The 27751-nt window shown below is 45.8% G+C and overlaps 1 protein-coding gene across 1 annotated transcript in view; it reads right to left on the bottom strand.

Moving 5' to 3' along the window:
• The window catches only part of PAK2 (p21 (RAC1) activated kinase 2), a 439171-nt gene that overhangs the window by 93847 nt on the left and 317573 nt on the right, over positions 1 to 27751 (bottom strand). The window contains exon 12 of the mRNA XM_069213609.1: positions 12002 to 12101. Coding sequence (XP_069069710.1) covers positions 12002 to 12101 — 100 coding nt within the window. The remainder of the gene's footprint in view (positions 1 to 12001; positions 12102 to 27751) is intronic.

Raw genomic sequence — 27751 nt, 5'->3', positions numbered from 1 at the left:
ATGGTCCCTATAAAGGTAATCCTTTGCACAGGCTGAAGGTGGGGCTCCAGCTTGTTGACGGAGAGCTCCTCAGTGAACAGCAAAGAAACACCTGTGTGCAGGTGGACCAAAACTAGCTGAGACGAGCCTTTCTCCAGGAGCCAGTCTTCAATGTATGGGACTACACGTATTCCCAGACTGCAAATGGGATGTGTCAACAGACATGGTCTCTGAACACCTGAGGACATGAGGTAATGAGGAAAAGCAGGGCAGTAAATTATAAATAGTCTGACCCCACCATAAATGAGAGGTACTCTCTTTGTGACTCCAGGTTCAGCGCATGGACCCATCCTGCAAGTCCAAGGACATTATCCAGTCTTTGGGTGTTGCCAACAACAGAATGTGGGCCATTGCCCTCATTCTACTTGAAGAAGGTGTATAAAAGTCTGAGGTCTAAGATAAGCCTCAGTCCCATGTTCTTTTTGGGGACTAGGCAGCATCAGGGAAACAAAATCCCATAACCCTCACTACTTGGGAACTACCTCGATCATGCACTTGGCAAGCAATATCTGAAACTCTTATTAGTGAATATCTGCATGATTCGCCAACGTCTGCCAAAAACTGGTAGAATGTGGGCAGGAGCAGTCAAATGGCAGGTGTAACCAAACTGAACAATCTGAAGGACCCCACTAGTCCAGAGTGAGGTCATGCCAGCCAGAAGACAGTATTGAATCCTGCCGCCCAGACAGTCTCAAATGGCAGCAGGAGATTTAAGTAAAGCAGCTTGATAGCAGTAGCGGATGAGGACAGCTGCATCTGAAGAGGACCTCATCCTTTACCAACCCCTCTGCCATCAAATTCACAAATGGACGGAGATGGCTGTTGGAGAGCTATAGGGGTTGGCCCCCGACCATACACATCCACAAAGTTTTCAACACTGCTGCCCAAACTAGCAAGTGGGGAAAACTAACTCCAGTGAATAAGCAGTGGCTCTTCAAAGCACTGCAGCGATGAATATATATTTTTTTTCATCAAACAGGCTAATCCCATCCAAAGGCATGTCCATAATGTAGGTCTGGGTGTCCCTGAAAAACCTGGTGGCACATGTCCAAGTAGGACATCTGATTACAAAAGCAGGCAACAGGACTGACCTTAAAATTTGCCTTGCTGAACCCTGGCCATACTGTACAATTTGGGCAAATTAGTTATGGGAATCTTTTAGCAGGGCAGGCAAAATCTCACTAACCAGACACCAGACTGCATTGTGTAGCATGACCCAAGAGGTGTACACTAATGATCAGAGCAGAAGACTAGTTGCAATGGAATCAGTTTTCTTGGACTCTCTGGTGGCAAATTGCTTTGGATTAACATTACTTGTAGAGGCTTCATTCAAACAGGCCACTTAAATTCCTTTAGTTAGGAAACTAGGCCCACCACAGTGACTCAAAAGAGCTAAAACTCTGGAAGACCATGTTGCCAAGCAACTTTTTAACTATTCACAGAATAACTCCTCCCTGGATACCTCAATACCATGCGTTTGTCTGGTACCAAGTACTGAAATGGCTAACATTAATACCTTGATCCTACTGGAAATCTCTGCAATACTTGACACTGTTGATCATGCCATACTACTTGAAGGTGTCAAAGTGGCAGGCATCAGGAACACTGCCTTCCAACAGTCAAGTTCCTTTTTTCTAGATGCACCCATGCTCTAAGCCTTTCACTCTAAAATGTGCAGGATATTCCAGTTTGCTTTGTTATTTTACAAGGTTCCTCTATCATCTCATCTCTAACATGTATGTAAGCCTTTTAGAAAAAGCATTATTTAAACAGCATGTCAGGTCATACATATATACTGACAACAAAAGTATTATACCTGGAAGGAAATCCCTCCATGCACCAAGCTTGTGAACAAATCATGAGCTTGATTTGGTAGAGAATGGGCCATAAAAACAGGGTGAAAGCACAAAAAAAAACAAATTCTGATTATTAGCAACAGTCCTATAGCTAGATTCATACTGGGCAGCAGAGATGGGCATACTACCCCTGCCGCTGGAAATCAGTAAAAAGTTAAGGTGTCAAAATTGACAAACAATCGCTGGGAAGGTATATTTAATCTGTTGTCTAATCCTGTACTTTCCATCTGAGAAAAGATCCATCAGGGTGCTTTGAGCACTGTGGTATTCTAAAGATAAGGCTGACAAACAATACATTCGCAGTCAGGAGAGAAAACGAAAGAAAAACTAAACTCCCGAAGACCTCTTAATAATGAAGGCCTTCTGTGCAACGTGCGGACAGCTAATCACAACAGCCAAAGAAAGGAACTATATCACCACCATCAATGAAGCCACCAACAGAATCAAAAGCAGAAAGCTGTTCAAGACACTGCATCAGCCATCTGCCAGACCAACCTATTCCTCTCTCCACAGAAAGGGGGCGATGCCATCAACCTCTTCTTCAGTGAAAAAAAATAGGGAAGATACAACAATACCAAACCTGCTTCTTCTCACACCCACCTCTTCCTGTAGAAACCCGCAATGACCAGCCTTCAAAGCCCTCTCTCTCCCCGATCTGGCTGTCATGCTCAGCTCCCTCAATGCCACTTATTATGAAGATGTCTTACCATCATCCTTCAACAAAGCTCTCACTGGGGATGCTCTTACATGAACGTAACCATTGTCAATGCCTCCATCACCTAAGGCATCTTCCCAGAAGCTCTCAAGACTGTCCAGATTCTCCCACTCCTAAAGAAAACTGCACTAGACACTGAGGATCTAACAAAATGCTAACCACCCACATAGCATTTATGCTAGAGGTCACTGAAAAATCCGTCTGTGTTCAAATTCAAGATCAAATCATTGCAAACTATCACTTGCATGACTACAGGTCTGGCTTCAGACTGCCCCCTTACATATCAGACTATACCGTCTTGATCACCGATGAAGATGTCCACTTGCCTTCTGATGCTGCTGGACCTCCCAGCTGCCTTTGACAGTACACCATCCCACCCTTTATAAGCTCCTTCAAGTAGCAAATTGGATTTACCGGCAATGTCCCACATTGGTTTTCCAAACTAACACCAGTTTGGTCATGTGAAGGTCAAGGTAGTTGATGTGGTGCCACCTGCGTGGAGTTGGCAACAGTCCCTGTTTCTACTGTGATACCATCATTGGATTTGGGGACTTGAACCATATACTAAGGAAGCTGCTGCCAGCCATCCCCAGGTGCACAGATATAGGACCACGCCTGGCAAGGGGAGGCAACGCTCCCTGTATGGTAATTTGTTGAGATGCACCCCTCAGCCAGCGCAGGATTAGTCAGTAGCGATGGTGAAATGTTATTGGGGTCCTGCTGTGCAAAATATTCTTTCTATTTCACCTCATACATATTAAGAAAAAAAAAAAACACAAAAACAAAACACCACATCTTCCCACTGATGCTCAGTATGTGAGACGTTCAAGGTACTGGCCTGGCGAACTACAGCTAATACCCATTGCTGTGATGTGATGTGATGTGATTATGTGATCGACCGAAAGGGAGAGGGGGTGGCATAGACAAGTCAGTGCTTGGCAATGGAGGCCCCGTCCCTTGCTGGAGCCACTACTACACCTGCCTTTGGTGGTGCTGCCACTGTAGGCACCCCTAGTGTACCCACTTACTGCCTGCTGGTGAATTAAGTGTTGGCACATTTGATAATCGGGGTCAGGACCAGGAGAAGCAGCCTTAAGGGGTCCTCTAGACTGCTGTCTCTGAAAGGTGCCTCTGGCACCCAGGGTCTGAAGGGCACCAATGGATTTGGCAATGCCAGTATCCTCCTTTATTTTCTCCAGCATCTTGTGAACATGTGGCTCAAATAGACACTTCCCACTGAATGGTTGGTTGTGAAGATGCTCCTGGACCTCCATCTTGAAGCCTGATATATGGAGCCAGACGTAGCATTTAATAGCGACGCTGGTGTTGACTCCCAGGGATGTCATGTCAGTGGCATCAAGCGTGCAGCGGATGGTAGTTTGGATATAATGTCACCCTCTGAGACCATTTCATTACACTGTGACTTGCCACAGCAGGAGAGGAGACCCAGAGAGTTGGCTATTCTCCAGTGGGTAGTGGCACCTACCGCTATCCATTGGCCAGTAGTGTTGAGCTTCTTGCTCAGGCAGAGAAGCATCAACCATGGCTTGAGCGGAAACCTGCTTGCACGTTTTGTGGCGAAAAAGGACTCAGACAGGATATGGCCTTTGATGCAAGTAGGGTCATTGGGAGAGGTCTTATATTTATTTTCAACCTTATGTGTAATCACCCTGGCTTTCACAGACTCTTTGCAGGTGTCAGGTAGACTCCTCTATTGGGGTGTTAGGGGACTGCCACCTTGTCATTGTTACCACCCAGGACCCAGTATAAAATGTTAAAATTAATGAGGGGGTTTGTGGCCGTAGTGCTTTTATTGCAGTCGCAGGCAGGTCATGTGTGCCTTTCTGCATGAGCGAGGGAGGGCGGGATTGGGGCTTCACTGACAGCAGGCTCAGCAGGTCTTGAAAAGAAGTGCACGTCTTGGTTTGACATGTAGCTTTTTATGACCAGCCCAACATGAACAGTTGAGGACCCTCCTACCTGCGTAATGTTAGTGAACTGGAGGACCACAGGCACAGACCGCAAGGTTCTCTAAGGAGCACTGGATTTGCCTGCTTCAGTCAATCAGAGTGCCGCTGTCATGCTCTTTGTCACCATAATACAGCAAGAGAGCAGCATCTCGATTGGCTCAGGAGATGAGGTAATGCCCCTCTAGTTCTGCACTCATGAGGCAGCGCGTCCGTAAGACGTTTTGAGAACATGGAAGATCACTTTATAGCTTTATTATGAAATCATGCAGTTTCTGTCCCTTGCTCTTCACTCTTTGTGCCCAGCTCCAGTAACAGTATTGTGCACTAGGGAGTGGAAGAGACCTAGCTAGTTAGTTAGTGGCACATAGTCCTGCGATAGATACCCTGTCCCAAAAACACTTGGTGTTTAAGAGGTAAAATGAGTTCCTGCTTGAAGAAAACATGTGAGTTCACCGTTTGGGAGTGATTAGAGAAGTATGGTGTGTTATTACAGTTTCCACAAAGATTCCACATGTTGAAGACCGAAGGGCTAAACACAATTCAGAGATCCTCATTATCTGTTGTGTTCAAGATATGATGTTGTAATAATTGTTCTAGTGACTAGTATCTCACAGTTCTGGGAATTGGCACAGATTAAATGGATTGTACTTCTGAGGACAACCTTGCTTACTTTGGGGACAAATCTTTTATCCTGAGGTAACGGCGAAAAGATTTATCCAGATTGCAAACCATTTGTTACACAGACACATTCATCTGAACATGCAAAATGTATAAACTGACATTACAGAACTGTGTTTTGTAGACTCCTTTAACCCAATTAAGAGTGGCAGTGGGGACATAATGCAAATGAAGTAAGCTACATATTTGCCCCTAGCATGACAAATTAACAGTGCTCACCACTTTGAAATATCACCAGCCACCACTGTTAATGGGACCGAAGAGGATGCCAGGACCTGTAAGAGGAATGTGGGGGCTCCCTCTGGTAACTGTTGAGGCAGTAAAGGGGATGAACAAGGTGGTGGTTGAGCAGGAGGAAGAGTTGGGACAAAGGGAAAGGGCTGGTGACTCTGCCTCTGGGACTTTTAGGCCTAGGAGACACAGGGGTCCTGCTGCAAGTTCCTCCTCAAATGTCTATTTCTTTTTCCAAAGCAAAGACTCTCTGGGTTTTGGTGGACATGGCTTAGTCAAAAACTTTGCAGTTGGAGGATTGATTAAAACTGTCTTCTGCCTCGCATCCAACTTATTCTGTAGTTTTTGGAGGATTTGCCGTACGGAGTAGTTTGTCGATGGAGACTTCGATGTCAATGGTGGCTTTGGAGTAGACAATGGTTGTGCCACTGGCATTGAAAAGGCCTTGGGCTTAGAATCGAGTCTAGGCTTGTGTAGTGTGTTAGGGCTCTAAGGCCCTAAAGGGTCAATGCCAGTGGGTGGGCGATTTATCAGCTCAGAGGCCTCTTGTCAATGATGACAAGAGCACAAAGGTGGCAGAGGCCAAGGAGGCTGCGTTGATTTGTACACCAAACTTGAGGCCCAATCCCCTCAGGGGTGGTGCTCTGCTTCTGTGTGAAGTTGAGAGAGAAAGAGATATACTGAGACAGAGAGTGTCTATGTGTGTCAATCCTTGCGGAGGGCTTGCTCCTAGTGCTGGAGGTTGGGGGAGTGTCCCCTTCTCCTTCCTGGTCAGAGCCAATGAAAAAGACTGCCTCTGGAATGGCTGTTAGGGTGGAATGCCCATAGGGCCAGTGTCCTCACCTCCCTTGACGTCGAGACAGGCCTCTTCTACAAATAAGTCAGGCACGTCGGGAGATTGTTATTGTATTTTCTAATGTGCCCAACACTTCTCAAGTCAGTATTGGAAGGCCTTCTTGACCACAAGGTGAGGCACGCTTGAGTAGCATGCAGTATTTTGTAGTTAGCGGAGAGGCAGAGATTACAGACTTTGTACCGTTCAGACCACATGTACTTCATGTGACGCTGGGGACAACATTGGATGGGTGTCTGTTCCATCACCCTATGTCAATTCTCGTGAAGAAGTCGAAGACAACGGGGCACAAGGCCCAAAGCAGCCTTGGCCCTGACGGTTGGGAGTCAATCAACAGGTATCTGTCTCTGATGGGTGTTGCCAATAAAGGGTATTCCCTCTGATCGTAGATGTTGAACTTGACTGTGTGGGCCTGAAGGAAACATTGAGAAAACATTGCGTCTCGAAGCACTGTCTGTACATGACTAAACCAGAAGGCGGAAAAAAAAAATTATATGGTGTCAGTGCCCATGCACACTTCCAACTAAGAGTGGAGCCAGAGCGCATTCCTCAACAAGTCTTTCTAAAGAAAAACAACTTACACATGTCTGAGCCCAACACTAGATGGCAGGTGTATGCAAAGCATGTGCCTCTACAACAACCCAAGCAACAAACATAATGACATGGCCGATTTCCCACTAAATAAGCTACTAACAAAGCCTGTATGCCCAATTCTAGAGACCTTTTTGCTGGATGCAGTAAGCAGCACCTTAATCAGCAGCTGTCAAGCCTTTTTACAATCCAACAATCTGTACTACAAACCCATCACTACGTAATTACTCTGAAGGTTCTGTGCCACTGGTAATGGGCACTAAATAATACTTTGCTGTATGCACAGCAGTAAGAGGAGTGTTTAAAATTTCAGATTGCAGGATTTAGTAAATCCATACTAAACTTTAGTGATATTCCAGTGCGCAAACAGTTCAGTTAAATGCATTACTGCTCAACCTTCAAGGCGAAAGCAAGTGTTCCAACTCAAATATCAGATTCCAATCTCAGCATACAGTGATACAATGTACATTTAAAAGTATAGGTGAAAACCAAAGGGTACATATCGAAGTGAAGCAATTTACTCAGGAGGCAAGGCAGCGGCATATCTCGATGTTGGGTTGGCTGTTCAGGTATTTGGAATAGTAGCTGTCACTACATTAAACTAAAATTGGTTAAGAACCACATTTCAGATTTCCAGCCTTACTCACTCACTCCTTTAGCCTAGGGAGGATTCCAACTGTCTCAATCTGAGAAGTAGGAGACCAATGCAAGTTGAATCAATCTGCAAGAACTTGTCAATTAAGGCACAGCTTCTGCGCACGTTGATGTTATAGCAATGCGTTTGCTCCTCAGAGTTAGTGGTAGTCCCTTATGCCAAAGATACCTGATAATACAAGGTTTGCCAACTAACTAAGCCATCCACCATAACCAGGCCACCCCCATTAGCCCTCAATAAATGAGCAGTAGCCTTTGAACAAACTTTTCTACCTCAAGTACATCAGTGAACAAACCCAGGTAAATCAATACAAATACATGTTGGTTACAACAAATGCTTGGTGTTGGTTTACGTGAGCTCGGCACTGCAACATTAGACAGCACTGCACAAAATCATAAAAGACCTACTAGGTGAAAGATGCCTGAACACTTGTCCGGATGTGGCTCTGCCACAGCTCCTTCCTTCATAGTCCGGTGCATGGGAAGGAGAGTCAACTGATGGAGGCCCACATAAAGGGAGAAAGCCCTGCATAGGAAGACACTGGAAGAGAAGTGAAGTAGGTGTACAGCAATGCATAGATCCAGTGAAGTCAGTCTCCCTAGAACAAGGAAGGAAAGGCTTCAAGAGTGTACTGGCTGATGCTCAGGGAATCAAATGTTTAGCTAGGCTCTTAGAAAGATGGGTGACGGAGGGGAAAAAATGTATACAACCAGATCGGATCAAGAGGAATTTAAGATGAGAACCAGAGAAGTGGAAGCAGTCAGGTGCTATTGATGACTGCCTGAACAGGGTCTCAGACTATGGCATATAGGGAATACTGCATAATACAGACAAGGCACTGGCAGAGACAGTTTGAAGAGGTCGCTAGTGGTGCTCCCTTTTAATTAAACAACACAAGACGTTTGATGTGGGGAATATGTAGGAGGCTGGCCTGGTTTGTAGTGGGTACCTTGGGTACTTACACCTTATATCAGGTCCAGTTATCCCTTATTAGTGAAGTAGTAGTGTTCTAGCAGCTTAGGCTGGTAGAGGTAGCTAGAGCAGAGCAGCTTAGGCTGAACTAGGAGATATGCAAAGTTCATGCAATACCACTTATAGTTTCACAGTAGTTATACACAAATAAAGACAATACTCAGTGTTACCAAAAATAGAGGGATTTATTTGGGTGACAGTACCAAAAATATTTTAGAGACAATACTGCTTCTGGAGGTAAGTATTATACACAATATATACACTAGACACCAAAATTAGACAAGTAAATAGTCAGAGAACAATGCAAACATAAGAAATCCTATAGAATGCAGTGGGAGAAAATAGGTCTGGGGCAACACAAACCATATACTAAAAAAGTGGAATGTGAATCATAAATTCCCCCCTAGACAAGTGTAGTGTGTGCAGAATCGCCGGGAGAGTAAGAATACAGTAAAGGTAAGTAAATTACCCCACCCCAGAGCCCAGAAAAGCAGGAGTAAAGTACTGCAAGATTCCTTAGGACACACTACACCTCGTTTTTTGGGATTTTGCAGAAGCCAACCAAGTCTGCAAAGAACAACTGCTGGATTATTGGACCTGAAGTCCTCTAAAGGAAGGGAACCAAGTCCAGAAGTCAAAAAGTTCCAGGAAGGATAGGAGCCCCTGCCAACCTAGAAGAGAGGGAAAAAGAAGAGTCCCCGGTTAGTCGAAGACTGCAGGAATGCACTCTAGGAAGCTGCCAGCGTGTTCCTGCGTAATGCAAAAGATGTCAGACGGCGTAAAGATCGTTGCAGACGAGATTTCGTGTCTGAAGTCGCCAACAAGCCTTGGCAACGACAAAATGGAGCTGGATGGACCCAGGAGGGATCTGGGGGCCTCAACTCTGTGTGAGGAGGAAGAGGAGGCTTCTCAGCACTTTAGAGAGCCCTCAGGATGCCAGCCACCACCCCCAGGAGTCACAGGACCCAAGTTCAAAGGAGGTGCAAATCTCAGTTGATGCAGCAAAACAAAAGAAGGTCCCACGTCACCGGAGAACAACTCAGCAAGGTGAGCGTTGCAGGATAGAGTGCTGGGGACCTGGTCCAGGCTGTGCATGAAGGAATTTTGCAAAGAGTGCACAGAGGCCTCAGGAGGCGAAGAAGACAGTACACAGGGGTACCGTTGTTCTCGGAGAAGGCAAGATCGTACCTCCTCCAAGCTGTGTCAGCAGGACCTCAGGACAGTCGATGTTGATGATGTCCATCCTCTGTGTCCTTAGGAGCACACTCATCGTTGTGAGAGGAGTCCCAGGGTACAATTCGTCGTCTTGGAAGGTGCCTGCATGGAGCAGGGAAGTGACTCTGAAGACAGGGAGTCCCCAGAGTGTGCACACCGTGGAAACTGTTGCTGACTTGGAGCTGAGGTTGCTGAAGAAAAGTGTCTCTTGTAGATACTTTGTTGCAGTAACAGCATTTCTTGGAGCAGGCTGCGGTTAATCTGAGGTCAGAAGTGTCTGAAGTTGTTGCAGAGGATTCCTGAAGGAAACTTGCAAGCAGAATCTGAAGAGAACCCACAGGAGATATCCTAAATAGCCCTGAGAGAGGGACTGGCTACCTTATCAGGTATGGACCTATCAGGAGGGGCCTCTGATGTCACCTGCTGGCACTGCCCACTCAGAGCCCTCCAGAGGGCCCCCACACCTTGCAAAGCAAGATGGCTGAAGACTGGAACACACTGAGGAGCTCTGGGCACCACCCATGGGGTGGTGATGGACAGGGGAGTGGTCACTCCCTTTCCTTTGTCCAGTTTCCTGCCAGAGCAGGGGACAAGGGATCCCTAAACTGGTGTAGACTGGTTTATGCAAGGAGAGCACCATCTGTGCCCTTCAAAGCATTCCCAGAGGCTGGGGGAGGCTACCCCTGCCCAGCCTGTAACAACTGTTTCCAAAGGGAGAGGGTGTAACACCCTGCTCTCAGAGGAAATTCTTTGTTCTGCCTTCCTTGGACTGGGCTGCCCAGACCCCAGGAGGGCAAAACTCTGTCTGTGAGGTGGCAGCAGCTGTAGCTGCAGAGCAAGCCTTCGAGAGCTGGTTTTGTAGTACTGGGGGTCCATGGTGGAGCCCCCAGGATGTATGAAATTGGCTCCCCAATACCAGATTTGGAATGGGGGGTCAATCCCATTATCTTAGACATGTTACATGGCCATTATTCGTAGTTACCATTGTGAATCTACATATAGGTATTGACATATATGTAGTGCATGCATGTAATGGTATCCCTGCACTCACAAGTCCAGGGAATTGGCCCTAAACAGCGTGGGGGCACCCTTGCTAGTGCAAGGGAGCCCTCACACTTAGTATCTTTGCACCTAACCTTCAGTAAATGAAGGTTAGACATATAGGTGACATATAAGGTACTTAAGTACAGTGAAAATGGCTGTGAAACAGTGTGTGCACTATTCCACTCAGGCTGCAGTGGCAGTCCTGATGAAAGGTTTGTATGAGCTCCTTATGGGTGGCAAAATAAATGCTGCAGCCCATAAGGATCTCCTGGAACCCCAATGCCCTGGGTACCTAGGTACCATACACTAGGGACTTATAAGGGGGGGGCAGTGTGCCAATAGGAATATGAAGTCACTAAACTATAGTGAGTCATTTGGTAAGTAGAGAGAGCATAAGTACTGGAGTTCTGGTTAGCAGAATGTCAGTGACACAGTTAAGCATACTGACAACACATATAGGCCACAAACTATGAGCACTGGGGTCCTGGCTAGCAGGATCCATGTGAGACAGGCAAAACACACTGACACAATCACAAACAGGCCAAAAGTAGGGGTAACCATGCTAGAAAGAGGCTACTTTCTAACATACTCATATTGGGGACATTACTCTTTTGTAGTCACAGCAAATCACTGCAACTTACTTTCAGTTCCCAGACGTTATACACAAAATCAAGTTTTCTTTCACAAACATTGAAAAACGTATACTTTCTTTTTTTTATCTTGATTTCTGATTTTGGTTTGTTGCTTCCAAGATCTCATGTTGCTCCAGCGGGACACCTGCTAAGTATAGATGCCATTTATAGGTTCCCTTCGATGATGATCTTGCTAATAATAACAATAATAATATGCATTCAAGTAACAAACACAGTACCGCTATTTTAAAATTCAGTTTTAAGTAAAAACACATTAAAAAACAAACTCTTAAAGCACAAGCAAGATTGGAGAGGGACTTAGCTCGTTCAAAAATTAGTTTGGGATATGGTGTTTAGAAACTTAAAATATACTTAACACTTATGAAAGCTTCACTAGCAGGATGGGAGTTTGAACATATCCTATTCTATTGGGCATTAAACAAATATGAGCATTTTCAACTTCGTTGAATAACAAACTCCATTCACAGTAGATAAGATATCTCAAAAGGATAAGTAAGGACAAAAGCCCAAATGTTCAATATATACTCACTCAGCTTAACAGAGCCATCCATTCCAAGGAGCACGTTATCACTCTTTATATCTCTGTGAATAACTTGGTTGGCATGTAAAAATTCCAAAGCCTGCAAACACTGCATTTCCAAAAAGAAACACAAATTTACTAAGTGAAAACAATCTCAGTGTTATAAATGTGCAAAAAATTACTTGCCACAGACAACAGTGTTAATTGGCTAGAAAGAAGAGACCTGCCTTCATAAGAAGGACCAGAAGAGACCTTTTACATAGCTTGCTGAGGTATGAAAGTAGATAAAGGGCTATTGAATGTAATATGGCAAACATACTTTGATTTTTTTATTTTTTTTTGGACCAATATTGAATAGTAAATGGAAATATGTTAGTTTTAAAATAAAAGGGAGGTATCTGGCACATACTTCGGTGTGTAAGAGGAAATACTGACTAAACAGCAAAATCAAAGGACACCAGTCGGTAAGACTGAAGTATGAAGTGAGCCTTCACAGATAATGAAAAACTTCTGCTAGAAGTGAAACACAAATTTAAAGCAATTTGAAAGTCTGAGATTAGCATTTGTGTAATAGCTCAAGAGATTTTCTTGCAAATGTTTCAATCTCGGTCTCCCAAATTTACATTTGGAATAAAACAAGTGTCAGCAAAGCCAATAGGTCTGGCTTTTATTGGAGGGAACTACTTGGTAATAGCTGAGCAAATGGGTGTGTTGCACCAAGCTATCATAGAAAGAAAATCCCATAATAAAACAACGTCTTGGGCTACAACAACATAAAGCTGGGAGTAGGGTCCTGCGCTAAAAAAGCATTAACAGAGTTAAGCCGTACCCTCAAAGAAAAGTTTTACGAAAAGTAGTTAGAAGATGAAGTTTCCTAAGTGAGTGAATGTAAAAGCCATGCAGAGCAAAATATTGTATATCAGATACATTTGAAGAACAACCAGTAGGTTTTGTTGAACAAATACTTACCTCCAGTAACGCCTTATCTGATAGAAAGGATATCTAGCCGCAGATTTCTTACCTTTGAATTCTCCCCAGGCGTCAGACTGGATCCAGAAGATTTTTACTGAGTACCCCTGCGTGCAGTTAGGTGGCATTGGTTGGCTCTGTACGTAGAAGTCAGTGCCAAAACTGACACCCACTTCACCTATATAGACGCCACTTTGGTGTGCTGATGTCAGTTACTTTTCACAGCTGTCCTTCCTTAAAGGGATGTGGAGGAGTGTAAAAGGTGGGCAGGTGACAGACTGGGCCACACGAAATGGTGTTACCACTTTCGACAGGAAAGAGGCCCTAGTGCGAAGCACCAGTTTGTCCTGATAAACGGAGAAGAATGGAGGCTTGGAAGATAAAGCCTGTTGCTTGCTCACCCTCCAGTCAGATGTAATTGCCACGAGGAAGACTGTTTTAATAGTAAGCAGCCGGAGGAGACAATTGTGGAAAGCTCGAAAGGAGCCCATATCAAGACCAAATTAAGGTCTGACTAAGGCATTAAAAAAAAAAAAAAAAGAAGAAGGGGGAAACGTATGTTAAAGGCACTTCAAACATCTATTTACCATAGGGGACTTAAATAGGGAGTTGGTCAGGCAGACAAGAGCAGAAAGATAACACTTCAGAGCACCCAAAGCAGAGCCCTGCTTGGCAAGGATAAGGACAATAAGCAGAATATCAGAATGGGAAGCAGAAAGTGTATCAGTGGACTTTTACTGTACAGTATCATGCAAATCGCTTCCACTGACAGGCATATGCCGTTTTAGTGGAGGGATGCCTAGATACCAGAATAGCATTGCAGACTTCGGGAGAAAGGACAAAAGCTGTCAACTGCCACTGCTTAATCTCCACGCAAGAAGGTGGAGAGATGACAGGTTGGGGTGGAGGACCTGCCGCAACAGAAGATCCTCCCGAGGTGGCAGCCTGAAAGGAAATTGACACATGTTCAGCAGCTTGGGATACCAGACTCTCAGTGCCCAGTGTGTAGCCAAAAGGATGACTTGGGTCCGGTTGTTCCTGATCTTCTTGAGAACTCTGGGAAGGAGTGGTATGAACGGAAAGGCATACAGGAGGCCTGAGCTCCACTCCAGATAAAGTGTTGCAAAGCAAGAGCTGCCTTGCAAACTCCAGTGCGCAAAACTGCTGACATTGCGCATTCTCAGCAGAGGTGAACAGATCTGACCAAGGTCTCCCCACCTCTAAAAGAGACCTTGGACCATCTCCAGGTGGAGATGCCACTCGTGATCTGCTAGGGATCCATGTCTGAGCGCGTTCACTGTAGAGTTCAACGAGCCTGCCAGATGGTGAACCAGCAGAAATATGCCCTACTGTTCCAGTCATGTAGAGAGACGCAGAGTCTCTTGACAGAGGGTCCACGACCCCACCCTGTACTGTTCGTTCAGTACCACATGGCGATGGTATTGTCCATGAACACCTGCACTAGCCTTCCCCTGGGTGGAAGGTAGAAAGGCTTTTAATGCAAGTCGGATGGCACAGAGCATCTGCATGTTTATGTGGATTCAGGATTTGTAGGAAGGTGGCCTGGCTTATAGTGGGTACCTGATGGCACTTATACCTTGTGCCAAGTCCAGTTATCTCTGATTATTAGTGTTCTAGCAGCTTAGGCTGATAGAGGTAGCTATAGCAGAGCAGCTCAGGCTGAACTAGGAGACATGCAAAGCTCCTACTATATCACTTATATCATATAGCACTAAATAATAAGAATCACAATACTCAGAGTTACTAAAAATAAAGGTACTTTATTTTAGTGACAATGTGCCAACAATATCTCAGAGGATATAGTCCCTTAGGAGGTAAGTAAAATACACAAAAAACAAAATCAGGTAAGTAAACAGTTAGAAAAGTAGTGCAAACACTGCAGAATACAATAGGATGCACTAGGCCTAGGGGCAACAAAAACCATATACTAAGAAAGTGGAATGCGAGCCACTTAGGGACCTCTGGCCTAGTGTAGAGGGTCGCTGGAGTGTAAGAAAACACTAAGGGTGTCCAAGATACCCCCACCCCAAGACCCTGAAAAGTAGGAGTAAAGTGATACTACTTTCCCAGAAACACACTATAGTCGTGATAGGAGATTCTGCAAAGACCACAACAGACTGCAAAGCTCTGAAGAAGGATTCCTGGACCTGAGGACCTGTAAAGGGAGGGGACCAAGTCCAAGAGTCATGAAAGTGTCCACGGGGGGCAGGAGCCCACTAAACCCCGGACGAAGGTGCAAAATGTCTGCCTCCAGATGGAAGAAGCTGAAGATTCAGCAACAACAAAAGGAGCCAGGAATTTCTCCTTTGTACAGAAGATGTCCCACAGAGTGCTGGAAGATGCAGGGCTGTTTCTTTGGACAAAGACTGCAAACAAGCCTTGCTAGCTGCAAAGGTCGCGGTTGAAGAAAAAGGGTGCTGCCCGGGCCCAGGAAGGACCAGGAGGTCGCCACTTGTGAGAGGAGACAGAGGGGACCCTCTGCAACACAGAGAGTCCATGCAGAAGAAGGAAGCTCCCGCAGAAGTACTTGGATACGGGTTCAAGAAAACTGAGCATGTGGTCGTTTCAACACTATAAAAGAGGTTCCCACGAAGCTGGTGGTCAACTCAGCGAGTTGAGCAATGCAGGACGTGGTGCTGGGGACCTGGGCTGTGCTGTGCCTGAAGGATTCCTTGCAAAAGTGCATAGAAGCCCTAGCAGCTGCAGTTCACGCAGTACACAGGATTACTGTCTGGAGAGGGGAGGCGAGGACTTACATCCTCCAAATTTGGACAGTTGGACCACTGGACAGTCTGGGTCACTTTGGTCCACCACCCGTGTTACAGGGACCACGCTCGTCAGGATGAGAGGGGTCCCAGAGTACCAGTGATGCTGAAGTTTGGTGCCTGCTGGAGCAGGGGGAAGATTCCCTTGACCCACAGGGGATTTCTTCTAGGCCTCCAGTGCAGACTGAAAGCAGACAGCCCCCAAAGAATGCACCACCAGGAAACAGTCGAGAAAGCCGGCAGGATTAGGCACTACAATGTCGCTGGTAGTCTTCTTGCTACTTTGTTGCAGCTTTGAAGGCGTCCTGGAGCAGTCAGCGGTCGATCCTTGGCAGAAGTCGAAGAGGGAGATGCAGAGGAACTCTGGTGAATTCTTCAGAGTCGTTATCTGAAGAAAAGCACACAGGTGAGACCCTAAATAGCCCTCAGAGGAGGATTGGCCACCTAGTGAGGTAAGCACCTATCAGGAGGGGTCTCTGACGTCACCTGTTGGCACTGGCCACTCAGAGGCCTCCATTGTGCTCTCACACCTCTGGATTCAAGATGGCAGAGGTCTGGGACACACTGGAGGAGCTCTGGACACCGCCCTTGGGGTGGTGATGGACAGGGGAGTGGTCACTCCCCTTTCCTTTGTCCAGTTTTGCGCCAGTGCAGGGGTTGGGGGTTCCCTGAACCAGTATAGACTGGCTTATGCAAGGAGGGCACCATCTGTGCCCTTCAAAGGATTTCCAGAAGCTGGGGGAGGCTACTCCTCCCCAGCCCTTAACACCCATTTCTAAAGGGAGAGGGTGTAACACCCTCTCAAAGGAAATTCTGTGTTCTGCCTTCCTGGGACTGAGCTGCCCAGACCCCAGGAGGGCAGAAGCCTGCCTGTGGGTTGGCAGCAGCGGTAGCTTCAGAGAAAACCCCAGAGAGCTGGTTTGGAAGTACCCGGGGGTCCATAGTGGAGACCCGGGGATGCATTCGATTGGTACCTCAATACCAGATTTGGCATGGGGGGACAATTCCATGATCTTAGACATGTTACATAGCCACATTCGGAGTTACCATTGTGAAGCTAAATATAGGTATTGACCTATATGTAGTGCACGCGTGTATGCACTCACAAAGTCTGGGGAAATTGCACTGAACTATATGGGGGCACCTTGGCTAGTGCCAGGGTGCCCTCACAGTTAGTAACTTTGCACTTAACCTTCACTAAGTGAGGGTTAGACATATAGGTGACTTATAAGTTACTTAAGTTTAGTGTAAAATGGCTGTGAAATAACGTGCATGTTATTTCACTCAGGCTGCAGTGGCAGTCCTGTGTAAGATTTGTCTGAGCTCCCTATGGGTGGCAAAAGAAATGCTGCAGCCCATAGGGATCTCCTGGAACCACAATACCCTCCGTAACTAGGTACCATATACTAGGGAATTATAAGTGTGTTCCAGTGTGCCAATTAGAATTGGTGAAAATGGTCACTAGCACTGAGGTTCTGGTTAGCAGAGCATCAGTGACTCAGTTAATCAATACACAGATACACACATTCAGGCCACAACTATGAGCACTTAGGTCCTGGCTAGCAGGATCCCAGTGAGACAGGCAAAAACAAACTTACATACATGTGAAAAATAGGGGTAACATGCCAGGCAAGATGGTACTTTCCTACAGGATTCCCGTGGAGACCAGAGTCCTCTGACATTCACTTCTCTGAGGAACCCCAGCAAATGCAGGAGGTCCGCCATAGTCTGGAGGTAGGAGACAACAGCCTGGGGTGAGCCCACCTGCAGCGGCCAGTTATTGCGCTGGGGAACACTGACACCGCTCATCTGCGCAGATTAACTGCAACCATCACCATCACCATCACCTTGGTAAACAAGTGGGGGTTGGGTTCTTCGAAGGGTCAGGGGAGGTTGTGGCTTGGAGCAGACTGCTGGCTACTCAACCCATAGGATCGAGTAGAATGGCACCCTTGTCCAAGCAGAGGCTGGGAAGCTTGCTTGCGCTGGTGGCTGGGAAAGGGTTGGTGCAGTTGAAAGCCCCTTCCGTAGCCACAAAAGGCACCCTGGGCATGACAGGTCAGAAGCCCAGGGACTTGGCCACAGCTCGCAAGTCCTTAAAGGGCTCCAGAGCAAAGTGTGCCTTGTCTCCAAAGAGATGGGTGCCATCAAAGGGCATGTCCATGAAGGAAGCCTGAACATACCCTGAAAAGACAGGCATGAGCGCCACACCATTTTGGAAACCATTCTGCCCAGCAAGTTTGTTGTGTCCAAACTACAGCTTATAGCGAACTTCGCTTCGTCTCCACAGTCTTTGTCTGCTTGGGAGAGAATGGCCCGGACCGCCACCTGGACCTGTGGCAGCACTTGCGCAACCCAGTTCGACAGTGACTGGGAATTGCAGGCCAATATGCATGCAGTGTTCACTGACCGCAAGGCTGGTGGAAGAAAACATTTTCTTACCAAAGCTATCCAGCCTCTTGGATTCCCTGTCCAGGGGTGCGGCAGAGAACATGCCATGGGAAGTAGAAGCTTGGACCACAAAAGCTCTCTGGGGTAGGATGTGGAGTGATGATGTGTGGGTCCCCCGATGCGGGGTAGTGGTGGTGTTATAGGACAATCGTTCTATTCACAGTAGCCCCTGTGCTGGGCTTGGGCCAGGTTCCTAGAAGGACATCGGTGAGGGCTTCTTTTAAACGCAGCAGGGGTTCAGAGGAGGAAGAAGCCAGCTGCATCACCTCTGTCAAGATGTTGGTCATAACTGCCACCGAGGGCAACTGGAGGTCCTGGACCTCAGCTGCCCCTTCGTCACCACAGAACAGGAGGCTCATTCCTCTGTAGCAATGGTAGGGGGAAAGCATGCAGGTATCTGGAGACGCATCCAGTCCGCCTACCAGCCTGGCTGCAGCTTGAAGACTCCTGCTACAAAAAAGACAACTTATCCTGCAAGACCAGTGATTTCTACAAACCACCAGAGGACTGCCTACCTAAGGACCAAGAGCTTCTGAGGACACCCGCCCTGTCCACAAAGAAACCTCCAACAAGGACTACAAACCTCAGGTTGACTCCTCTTGGCGACCAGGACTATGCCTGCAGCCTAAATCCAGAGGACACCCCCCTCCAGATACCAGACGCCTAAAGGTACCCCTGCACCTGCAGCCCTGTGGCCTTGGGGAACTCAGCCAACAGTTAATCGACGTTCTGAGGAGCCTCAACTTACCTGGCCAGCCACTGGTCTGCCTCAGCCGACCCCCCCTGGACCAAGCCTGCAGCCTCTTTGTGAGTTCCTCATTGAAAAGCATTGAGCACCCGATGCGGTGTCTGCACCCTGCAGCTGGCGGGCCCCCTCCACCCCCACCCCGCAGGTGCTGATTTAAACCCGGGAAGTGCGATCCAGCTCACGGAGGCACGTCAGAGAGGGGGCAGGGCCTGAGAGCCCCTTTAAAGAACTTCTTGCGCTCCCGCTCCACGGGAAGCGTGATCCAGCTCACGGAGGCACGTCCGAGAGGGGGCAGGGCCTGAGAGCCCCTTTAAAGAACTTCTCGCCCTCCCACTCTGCAGGACGCGCGTGGGCGGCGCCTGGGCCAAGGGCGGGCCCGTCTGCGTCCGTCAGAGTCCTTCTGAGGCTGGGCCCCCCTCTGGGCCCCAAGGTACGTTATTGGGACCCTCTGCCTTGTGCTGTTAAAAGCGTTATTCTGAGTGCTGGCTATGTTATTTAATATAATTAAGCCGTTTGGGGCGGTGTTAGACTTCCTTTTAAGCGTCAGAGGCTCGACAAACTTTTTACTTTTATTACACCAGTATAAGTGCATCGGGCAATCTTCATTATCTCTGGATTCGTGACTTGCATATTGTTAGTATCTCGTAATGGGAAAACGTAAAGCCGTGGATGTTCCAGCTCGCCACAACAGCACTAAAAAATTGAAAAAGCACACTAAAAATTCAGTGAGTCCCGTAAATAGCAAAGGATTTAATCCCCTGGATCAAACTGACTTGTTACTCAAGGTGGTTGATGAAATTTTGAAAAGCAACTCTCTCTTCCAACTACAAAAAAAGAGTGAAATTCCGGGGACTGGGGAAAATACCAGAAATCTTCGTTAGGAAGAAGATACAGACAACATACACTCCATTCTTGACCTCTCCAAGTGAGGTTTCTCTTGCCCCTAGGGGTGAAACTGAGCATAAGACAGTAGTAACTTCCTGCAGTACTCCTGTCGTTCCACTTAGTCATTCGGACTCTCCTTCCATGGGTACTACAGCTATTACACCCCCACTAAGCCCAGAGATTGTAGTGATTCCTAATATCCCATGTACTAATCGACTTGGGCTATTGGAGGAAGAGGGAGATTTGCCTGACTGTGTAACACATGCTCTGCATGGAGATGCCATTGAGAATATTAGTCAGCAAAATAATGTGCACGTTTCTGACGGTGCGCAAATCTCAAATAAGAATGTTAATCTAGCCCTTGTTTTACGAAAGGTGGACAAAGTAAAGACTTTGGTTGTATCCTTATTGGGGCTGATGAGAGAAAATTTGGTGCCAAAATGTGGTTGTAGCTGCCAGATAACAAGGAAGAAGGTGGGAATGGGTGGGGGAAAAACTGTGCCCAAGCTAGGACTAAAATCAGTTATTCCTCCAACTAGGGTAGCTACGAATCCCCTTCCAATAGATTCACTCCCACCCCATGTTGAGAGCAATCTGTCTGTACTTGCAAGGCTACGCCAGAAGTGTACTGGAGCTTCCAATATTAGGGGGGGGGGGGGGGGGGGGGGGGTACATTGCAACACGGCCCAGCCCTGCGAAAGACGCACTTGAGGGGGCTGTTGCACCTTGTGGGTTAAGTGGAGCAGCTGGCCCCCATGGGATCCCCATTGGTTCAGGTATTTTCCCGACTGGTATTGCACGGCAGGTACGATAGGCACAACAGGCACAACACTCGGGCTAGACCCAGTACTGTTTTTTTGATTAACGTTCCCAAATTGTCACCTGGCTTCTTCGAGGATCGCAAATCCTTGACCAATAAGGTTTTCCACTGGTTACGCTTCAGACGTGATTGTCTTTCGGTTATTTGCTCAGATATCCGTGAGGTAGGAAGACAGTCAATCAGGGTTAATTCATGATTATATCTCGGTTTGCTTTATCAAAAAAGCTATGGTGGACCATCTCATGGAATTCATAACCCGAACACTTGATCTGTGCGTCAAGAAAAGGGTTGGCATTAACCTCTCTTTAAAACCACCTTGCATTTGTATAGAAAGGAATACTAGTGAGCTAGCCCCGGCCCTGGAATGTGAACCCTCAGAGGACCACAACTCCTTTCACTCCTTGGACGCTATTGATTGACTAAATAGCAATCGGGATGTGTGGTCTGGTGTTATTACTGGGGACAATTGTATGGCAGAGGGACCCAGCCCCGTTAACGCCAATGACCTAGCCAACCCCGAGCTTTTAATCTTAACATGGAATATAGCTGGTCTTCGCAAGAAGTTGGGGGACTTGGAGTGGGCTTCTTTTATAAATAATTTTCATATTTGTATTTTCGAGAGACCTGGGCTGATGAGCAAATCTTTATTGATTTTTTTTTTCATAGAATATTCCCGCCCAGCTACCGGAGAAGGGTCAAGGCCGTTTCAAAGGGGGCTTACTAATGCTTATTAATAAGGCCTTGCAATGTGAACATGTTTTGCTAAAAACAGACTCTGTGGATTTAATGGGAGTTCAATTCACTTTACATCGGGAATTTAAAATTATTGTTATTAATGTATATGCGAGATTGGCTCCAAGGGGGCTTGTGTCCCAAACCTTGACACAGTTGACAGAATTTCTTGACTCATTAAATCCCCCATTTTACTTAATAGCAGGAGATTTAAACTCTACTTTTGAACCCTTCCTTATGGTCACTGGATTCACAGATGAAGATGAGATATGGGGACTCCCACAGCTAACGAACAATTACCCGTGCACTCGTTCTCGTGTAGCCCTCCAGCTAGCTATGCTATGTTTAAAGTATGGTCTAAGGGCTTGTAATGGACATATACCCTCAGATTTAAATTTGGCACCTACCTTCAAATGAGGGACGTCCTCAAGCGTAATAGATTATTTTTTACTTGATGTAAGGTTATGGCCTCTTTTAAAGAACATGAAGGTAGAATCCTGATGTGAAAGCAATCACAATCCCCTGTTATTATCCATGGACGGGAATGCATTTAGGAGAACCTTGAATACACAAACAAAGTGATTCCCTCTCCATTACTGAATAATAACTATACCAGGGTCTCCTGGCCAAAGGTTCGCTCTAGTTCTTATTCGATGGCTGGGATTTATAAATTGTTTATAGGTGAACTGGCAATCCATGAGGAACATGAAATTGATAACATCCCTATCTTAGACATTCATCAAGGAATGTTGAAGGGATTGCAGAGGTTCTTCTATAAAAAGATTAGAGCCAAAGTGGGTGATGATCTTCCCAAGGGTGACAGAGGATGGTTCAACGAGGACTGCAGTAGGGCCAAATCTGAATTAAAAAGTGCTATTAAGACAGGCTCGCTAGTAGAGATTCAATCAGCTAGGCAATCATATAAGAAGGCTCAAACATCAGCAAAAAAGCTATGGGAAGACTCAATATGGCAGGGTTTGATTCTTGCCACGGAAAACAACAATAATGTGATGTTTTGGGACTTATTGTCTAGAGGGCAAGGAGGGGGCAGGAGGCGCATAAGGAATCTTATGCAACCTGAGATTTGGGTACATAATTTTTCCCAACTCTATGCTGCCCCTTATAACCCTTCAGCTGGATACCCTCCAGCACTTGATTCAACTACACCATGGCTGGGCAGCCTGGGTGACCGCCCTGAACCACTTATCTTCTCCTTGGAGGAAACTAAAATCGCAATGAATTCACTAAAATCAGGAAAAGCGCCTGGGCCTGATAAGATACCACGTGACTTATATAAATCAGAAATAACTATCTGGTCCTGGTATATCAATTTGATTTCAAACAGAATCGCTGCTGGTGGTGCAATTCCAAGCACCTGGAAGGTGCTGAGTTAATCCCCATTTTTAAAAAGGGCAATGCAAATTCCCCTGTTAATTGTAGACCCATTAGTTTGATCGATAATTTGCAGAAAATCTTTGCCAAACAACTGCTAGAGAGGTTAACTACTTCGGTTCAAGAACATCAGGCCCTTTCTAAGCTGCAAGTGAGCTTTCGTTCTCAAACTAGCACAATAGATCAGGTCTTTAGATTGATTCTCCTGTACTGGAAATATGTGGTCCTCGCTAAACAACCCCTTAATGTTGTCTTCGTGGACCTCAGATCTGCCTTTGATTTGGTTTCCAGAAAAAAGCTTTGGGAAGTACTACTCCAGTTGAGCGTCCCCACCAATCTAGTTCTTCTATTACAATGGCTACATGATAATACATATGCACAAGTGAGGTGGGGCGACCAAGGAGAATTGACAGATAAGATCCCTATACGGTGGGGAGTACGCCTGGGCTGTGTTTTGGCTCCTGCACTATTTACTCTATTTATCAATAAAGTAGTACAAATCCTGTCCTTATGTTTTAATGATGCTCCCACTCTAAATGAGCAGAAGATCCCAATACTACTGTTTGCTGATGATTCTCTTCTTATATCCAAGACCCCTATGGGCCTCCAAATCCTTGTGGATAGATTCAAGTCGTTCTGTGATGATCATGGATTGGAACTGAATGGTAACAAAACAAAATTGATGGTGTTTACCTCCGGCTTTAGTCAAAGATGCACCATCAATTTGGATCGGGCCCTACTACGTAGAGTTAAGACCATAGACTACTTGAGCGTGAGGCTCTCAAATAACTTGCATTGGGAGGAACAAATCGGCAAAAGTGTGGGGCTTCTTCAGCATAGAGCGGCTGCTATCCTGCACTTTTATAAGAATTCTTTATCTAAAGCTGCATACCCAGCTATAAAAATGTATTTGGCAAAGGCGCAGGGTGCAGCCGCCTATGGCGCTGAATTGTGGGGTTTCTCTGAGAGTAAAAGACTTGCAGTAGGAGAAAATAACTTTGCCAGGGCCCTACTTGCGTGTCCCCAGAGTACTCCTTTGATCCCCATGTTTTTGGACTTAGGTTTTAACCGTATAGCTGACTTGATAGCCCTAAGACCTCTGTTATACTGGGTAAGGATTTGGACTGTTCCGGAACTTATTGTATATAGAGATTCAGTACTTGACATTCTAAGGAGGCCAGGAGCGGCCACCATACCCTAGGTTATGCATGTAGCCAACTGGTTCCGTACTCTGGGCTTACGAAGGTTTTGGGAAGAGCCACACAATTTGGAGAGATATGACAAGACCCTCTTGAAGACAGTACATTGGTCCTACATAAAAAGTATCTTGGCCCGTTGTACATCCTATGGCAGATTGACCAATTTATTTACTGACTTCAAGTGGTATCCCCAGTTTGAACAATATCTTGATCTGATTCCTGATCTACTGGGGAAGGGTCTCTATGCACGCTTCCGCTTGGGAAGCCTCCCGCTGTTATCTCTAACAAAAAATTGGGGCGCGCCCTCATCTACCGATCTTTGCCCAGCTTGTCTTGGTTGCAAGGAAACCATTGAACATTTTATGTTCTTTTACCCTGCTTATACTACCCCTAGGTCAAAATGGATCCATGCAAACTGCAGAGATCTGGGCTTGAGGCAGTGTTTTATAGCTATTAGGATTTTAAAGAGTGATACTTCCAAAAATGTTATCCATGCAGTTAGCAAGTTCCTTGCGACTGCTTGGCGTATAAGACATCGTTCACTGAAATAAATCTTTTATTCTATGTTACAACCTACCTTAGGATGTAGAAACTAGAAGGTATGAAGAAAAGGGATGTAGTCTTTGTTGTTATGTTTTAATCTATGTATATGTACATTAAGTTATCAAGCTAGTTTACATCTTTTTATTGTATGTTTTTAAAATCTTGCTATTTATGTATTTTTATGCTTTGATGGCCTCAAAGACCGAATAAAGCTATTATTATTATTAAATCCCCCTAGGGCCCATGACCCGACACTGCAGGTATATACCTGCAAACCGTTAGAAAACCCCCAGTTTCCATAGGATTCCCTTGGGTTCCCAACACCAATTTTTGACCTCTGCAAAATAAAGTAACAACGTATGATTTTTGTTACATAAAACATTGGACTGGAGTTAGTCATTGAGTGTATGCCTCATTTCTTGACTGTGTGTGTTCAAAAAATGCTTAGCACTACCCTCTAAAAAGCCTAGCTGCTCGACCACACTATCACAAAAGAGAGCATTAGTATTATCTACTTTAGCCTCTAGCGGTCTACCAGTCTGTGCACACTATACCTTACTTTGGTATGGTATATACAGAGACTGCTAACTACAAGATACCCAAGCAATACCATCCCTAGATCTGGGTCTGCAAACCAAGGTCATACTAGGAAATCCTGCAGGACTGAATGGGCAACGTGCCCATCCTTTCAGATCCGACTGTCCGGGCAGTAGTGGTTGGTGAACGTGTGCAATGACAATGACGCCCAAATTAAAGTCTGGAAGATGTCCGGGACTGGAACTTCACATGCTAATGCAGGGTTGCAGCTTTTGCTCTGATGGAGTGAGCATGCAAACACTTCCGGGGATTGCTTCTTTACCAATGCGTAGCACATTATAATGCAGAGAACAACCCCTATGAAGATGGTCCTCATCGGCACTGCCCGACCTTTCTGCGCACACATATAACCCACAAAGAGTTGATCATCCACCGGGAAGTCTTTGGTATGATTAAGATATAACACCAACGCTCTTTTTTGGGTCCAGGGATGGAGTATCTCCTCTTCCTTAGAAGGATTTGGGGGGGATAAAAAGTAGGCAAGGTGATGGACTGGTCTACATGAAAGGGAGTGACCACTTTTGGTAAAAATGAAGCCCTGGTACAAAGCACTACTTTGTCAAGATCGATGGAAATGAAGGGTGGCTTTGATGAAAGAGCCTGCAGCTCACTTACGTTGCGGGCAGAAATGATGGCTACAAGGAAGGTTGTTTTTAGAGTAAGAAGCCTAAATGGACAGTTATGAAGTGGCTCCAAAGGAGCACACATAAGGAGAGTAAGAACAAAGTTCAAATCCCATTGGAGCATTATGAACAGTGAAGGAGGAAATTTGTGGGCAAGATCCTTCAGGAATCTACTAACAACAGTAGATTTAAACAAGGAGGGTTGGTTAGGTAATCTCAGAAAAGCAGATAGCAGGAGTATACTGTTTTAGTGGAGGGATGCCTGGCTGCTAATGAAAATGTCACTTACCCAGTGTACATCTGTTCGTGGCATCAGTCGCAGTAGATTCGCATGTTTTGCAATAGCTCGCCATCTGGTGTTGGGCCGGAGTGTTACAAGTTGTTTTTCTTCGAAGAAGTCTTTCGAGTCACAGGACCGAGTGACTCCTCCTTTTGTCTCCATTGCGCATGGGCGTCGACTCCATCTTCGATTGTTTTTCCCCGCAGAGGGTGAGGTAGGAGTTGAATTGTAGTAATAGTGCCCATGCAATGGAGTGACTAAGTATGCACCTATTTAAGGTTGAGATGATACATATACAAATAGTTGAAGGTAACTTCCAAACTGCTACAGGCTCCCGGGGAGGTGGGTGGGCACATGCGAATCTACTGCGACTGATGCCACGAACAGATGTACACTGGGTAAGTGAAATTTTCAGTTCGATGGCATCTGTCGCTGTAGATACGCATGTTTTGCATAGACTAGTAAGCAGTTATCTCCCCAAAAGCGGTGGATCAGCCTGTAGGAGTGGAAGTAGTCTGAAATAATGTTCTTAATACGGCTTGACCTACTGTGGCTTGTTGGGCGGATAACACGTCTACACAGTAGTGCTTGGTGAATGTGTGAGGCGTAGACCATGTGGCTGCCTTACATATTTCTTGCATTGGGATGTTTCCTAGAAAGGCCATGGTAGCACCTTTCTTTCTGGTTGAGTGTGCCCTTGGTGTAATGGGCAGCTGTCGTTTAGCTTTAAGGTAGCAGATTTGGATGCATTTAACTATCCATCTGGCTGTACCTTGTTTTGATATTGGGTTTCCTGCATGAGGTTTTTGAAATGCAATAAATAGTTGTTTAGTCTTTCTGATGTTCTTTGTTCTGTCAATGTAATACATCAATGCTCTTTTGACATCTAATGTATGTAGTGCCCTTTCAGCTACGGTATCTGGCTGTGGAAAGAACACTGGAAGTTCCACTGTTTGATTTAGATGGAACGGTGAAATAACCTTTGGCAAAAATTTAGGATTGGTCCTTAGGACGACCTTATTCTTGTGTAGTTGTATAAAAGGTTCCTGTATTGTAAACGCCTGAATCTCGCTTACTCTTCTTAGGGAAGTAATGGCGATGAGAAATGCCACCTTCCAGGTTAGGAACTGTATTTCGCAGGAGTGCATGGGTTCAAAAGGTGGACCCATAAGTCTAGTTAGGACAACATTTAGGTTCCATGAAGGAACAGGTGGTGTTCTTGGTGGTATAATTCTCCTAAGGCCCTCCATGAATGCTTTAATGACTGGTATCTTATATAGGGAAGTTGAATAGGTAGTCTGCAGGTATGCAGATATTGCTGCAAGGTGTATTTTAATGGAAGAGAAAGCCAGGTTAGATTTTTGTAAGTGAAGCAAGTAACCCACTACATGTTCTGGAGTTGTGTGTAATGGTTGTATTTGATTAATATGGCAGTAGCAAACAAACCTCTTCCATTTACTTGCATAGCAGTGCCTGGTGGATGGCCTTCTGGCTTGTTTTATGACTTCCATACATTCTTGGGTAAGTTGTAAGTGCCCGAATTCTAGGATTTCAGGAGCCAGATTGCTAGATTCAGCGATGCTGGATCTGGGTGTCTGATCTTTTGGTTGTGTTGTGTCAACAGATCTGGCCTGTTGGGCAATTTGATGCAGGGTACTACTGATAGGTCTAGCAGCGTTGTGTACCAGGGTTGCCTTGCCCAAGTTGGTGCTATTAATATGAGTTTGAGTTTGT

This window comes from Pleurodeles waltl, chromosome 11 (assembly GCF_031143425.1).
Source record: "Pleurodeles waltl isolate 20211129_DDA chromosome 11, aPleWal1.hap1.20221129, whole genome shotgun sequence".
In the NCBI taxonomy this organism is placed as follows: Eukaryota; Metazoa; Chordata; class Amphibia; order Caudata; family Salamandridae; genus Pleurodeles; species Pleurodeles waltl.
This window is presented reverse-complemented; position numbering and strand designations above follow the sequence as displayed.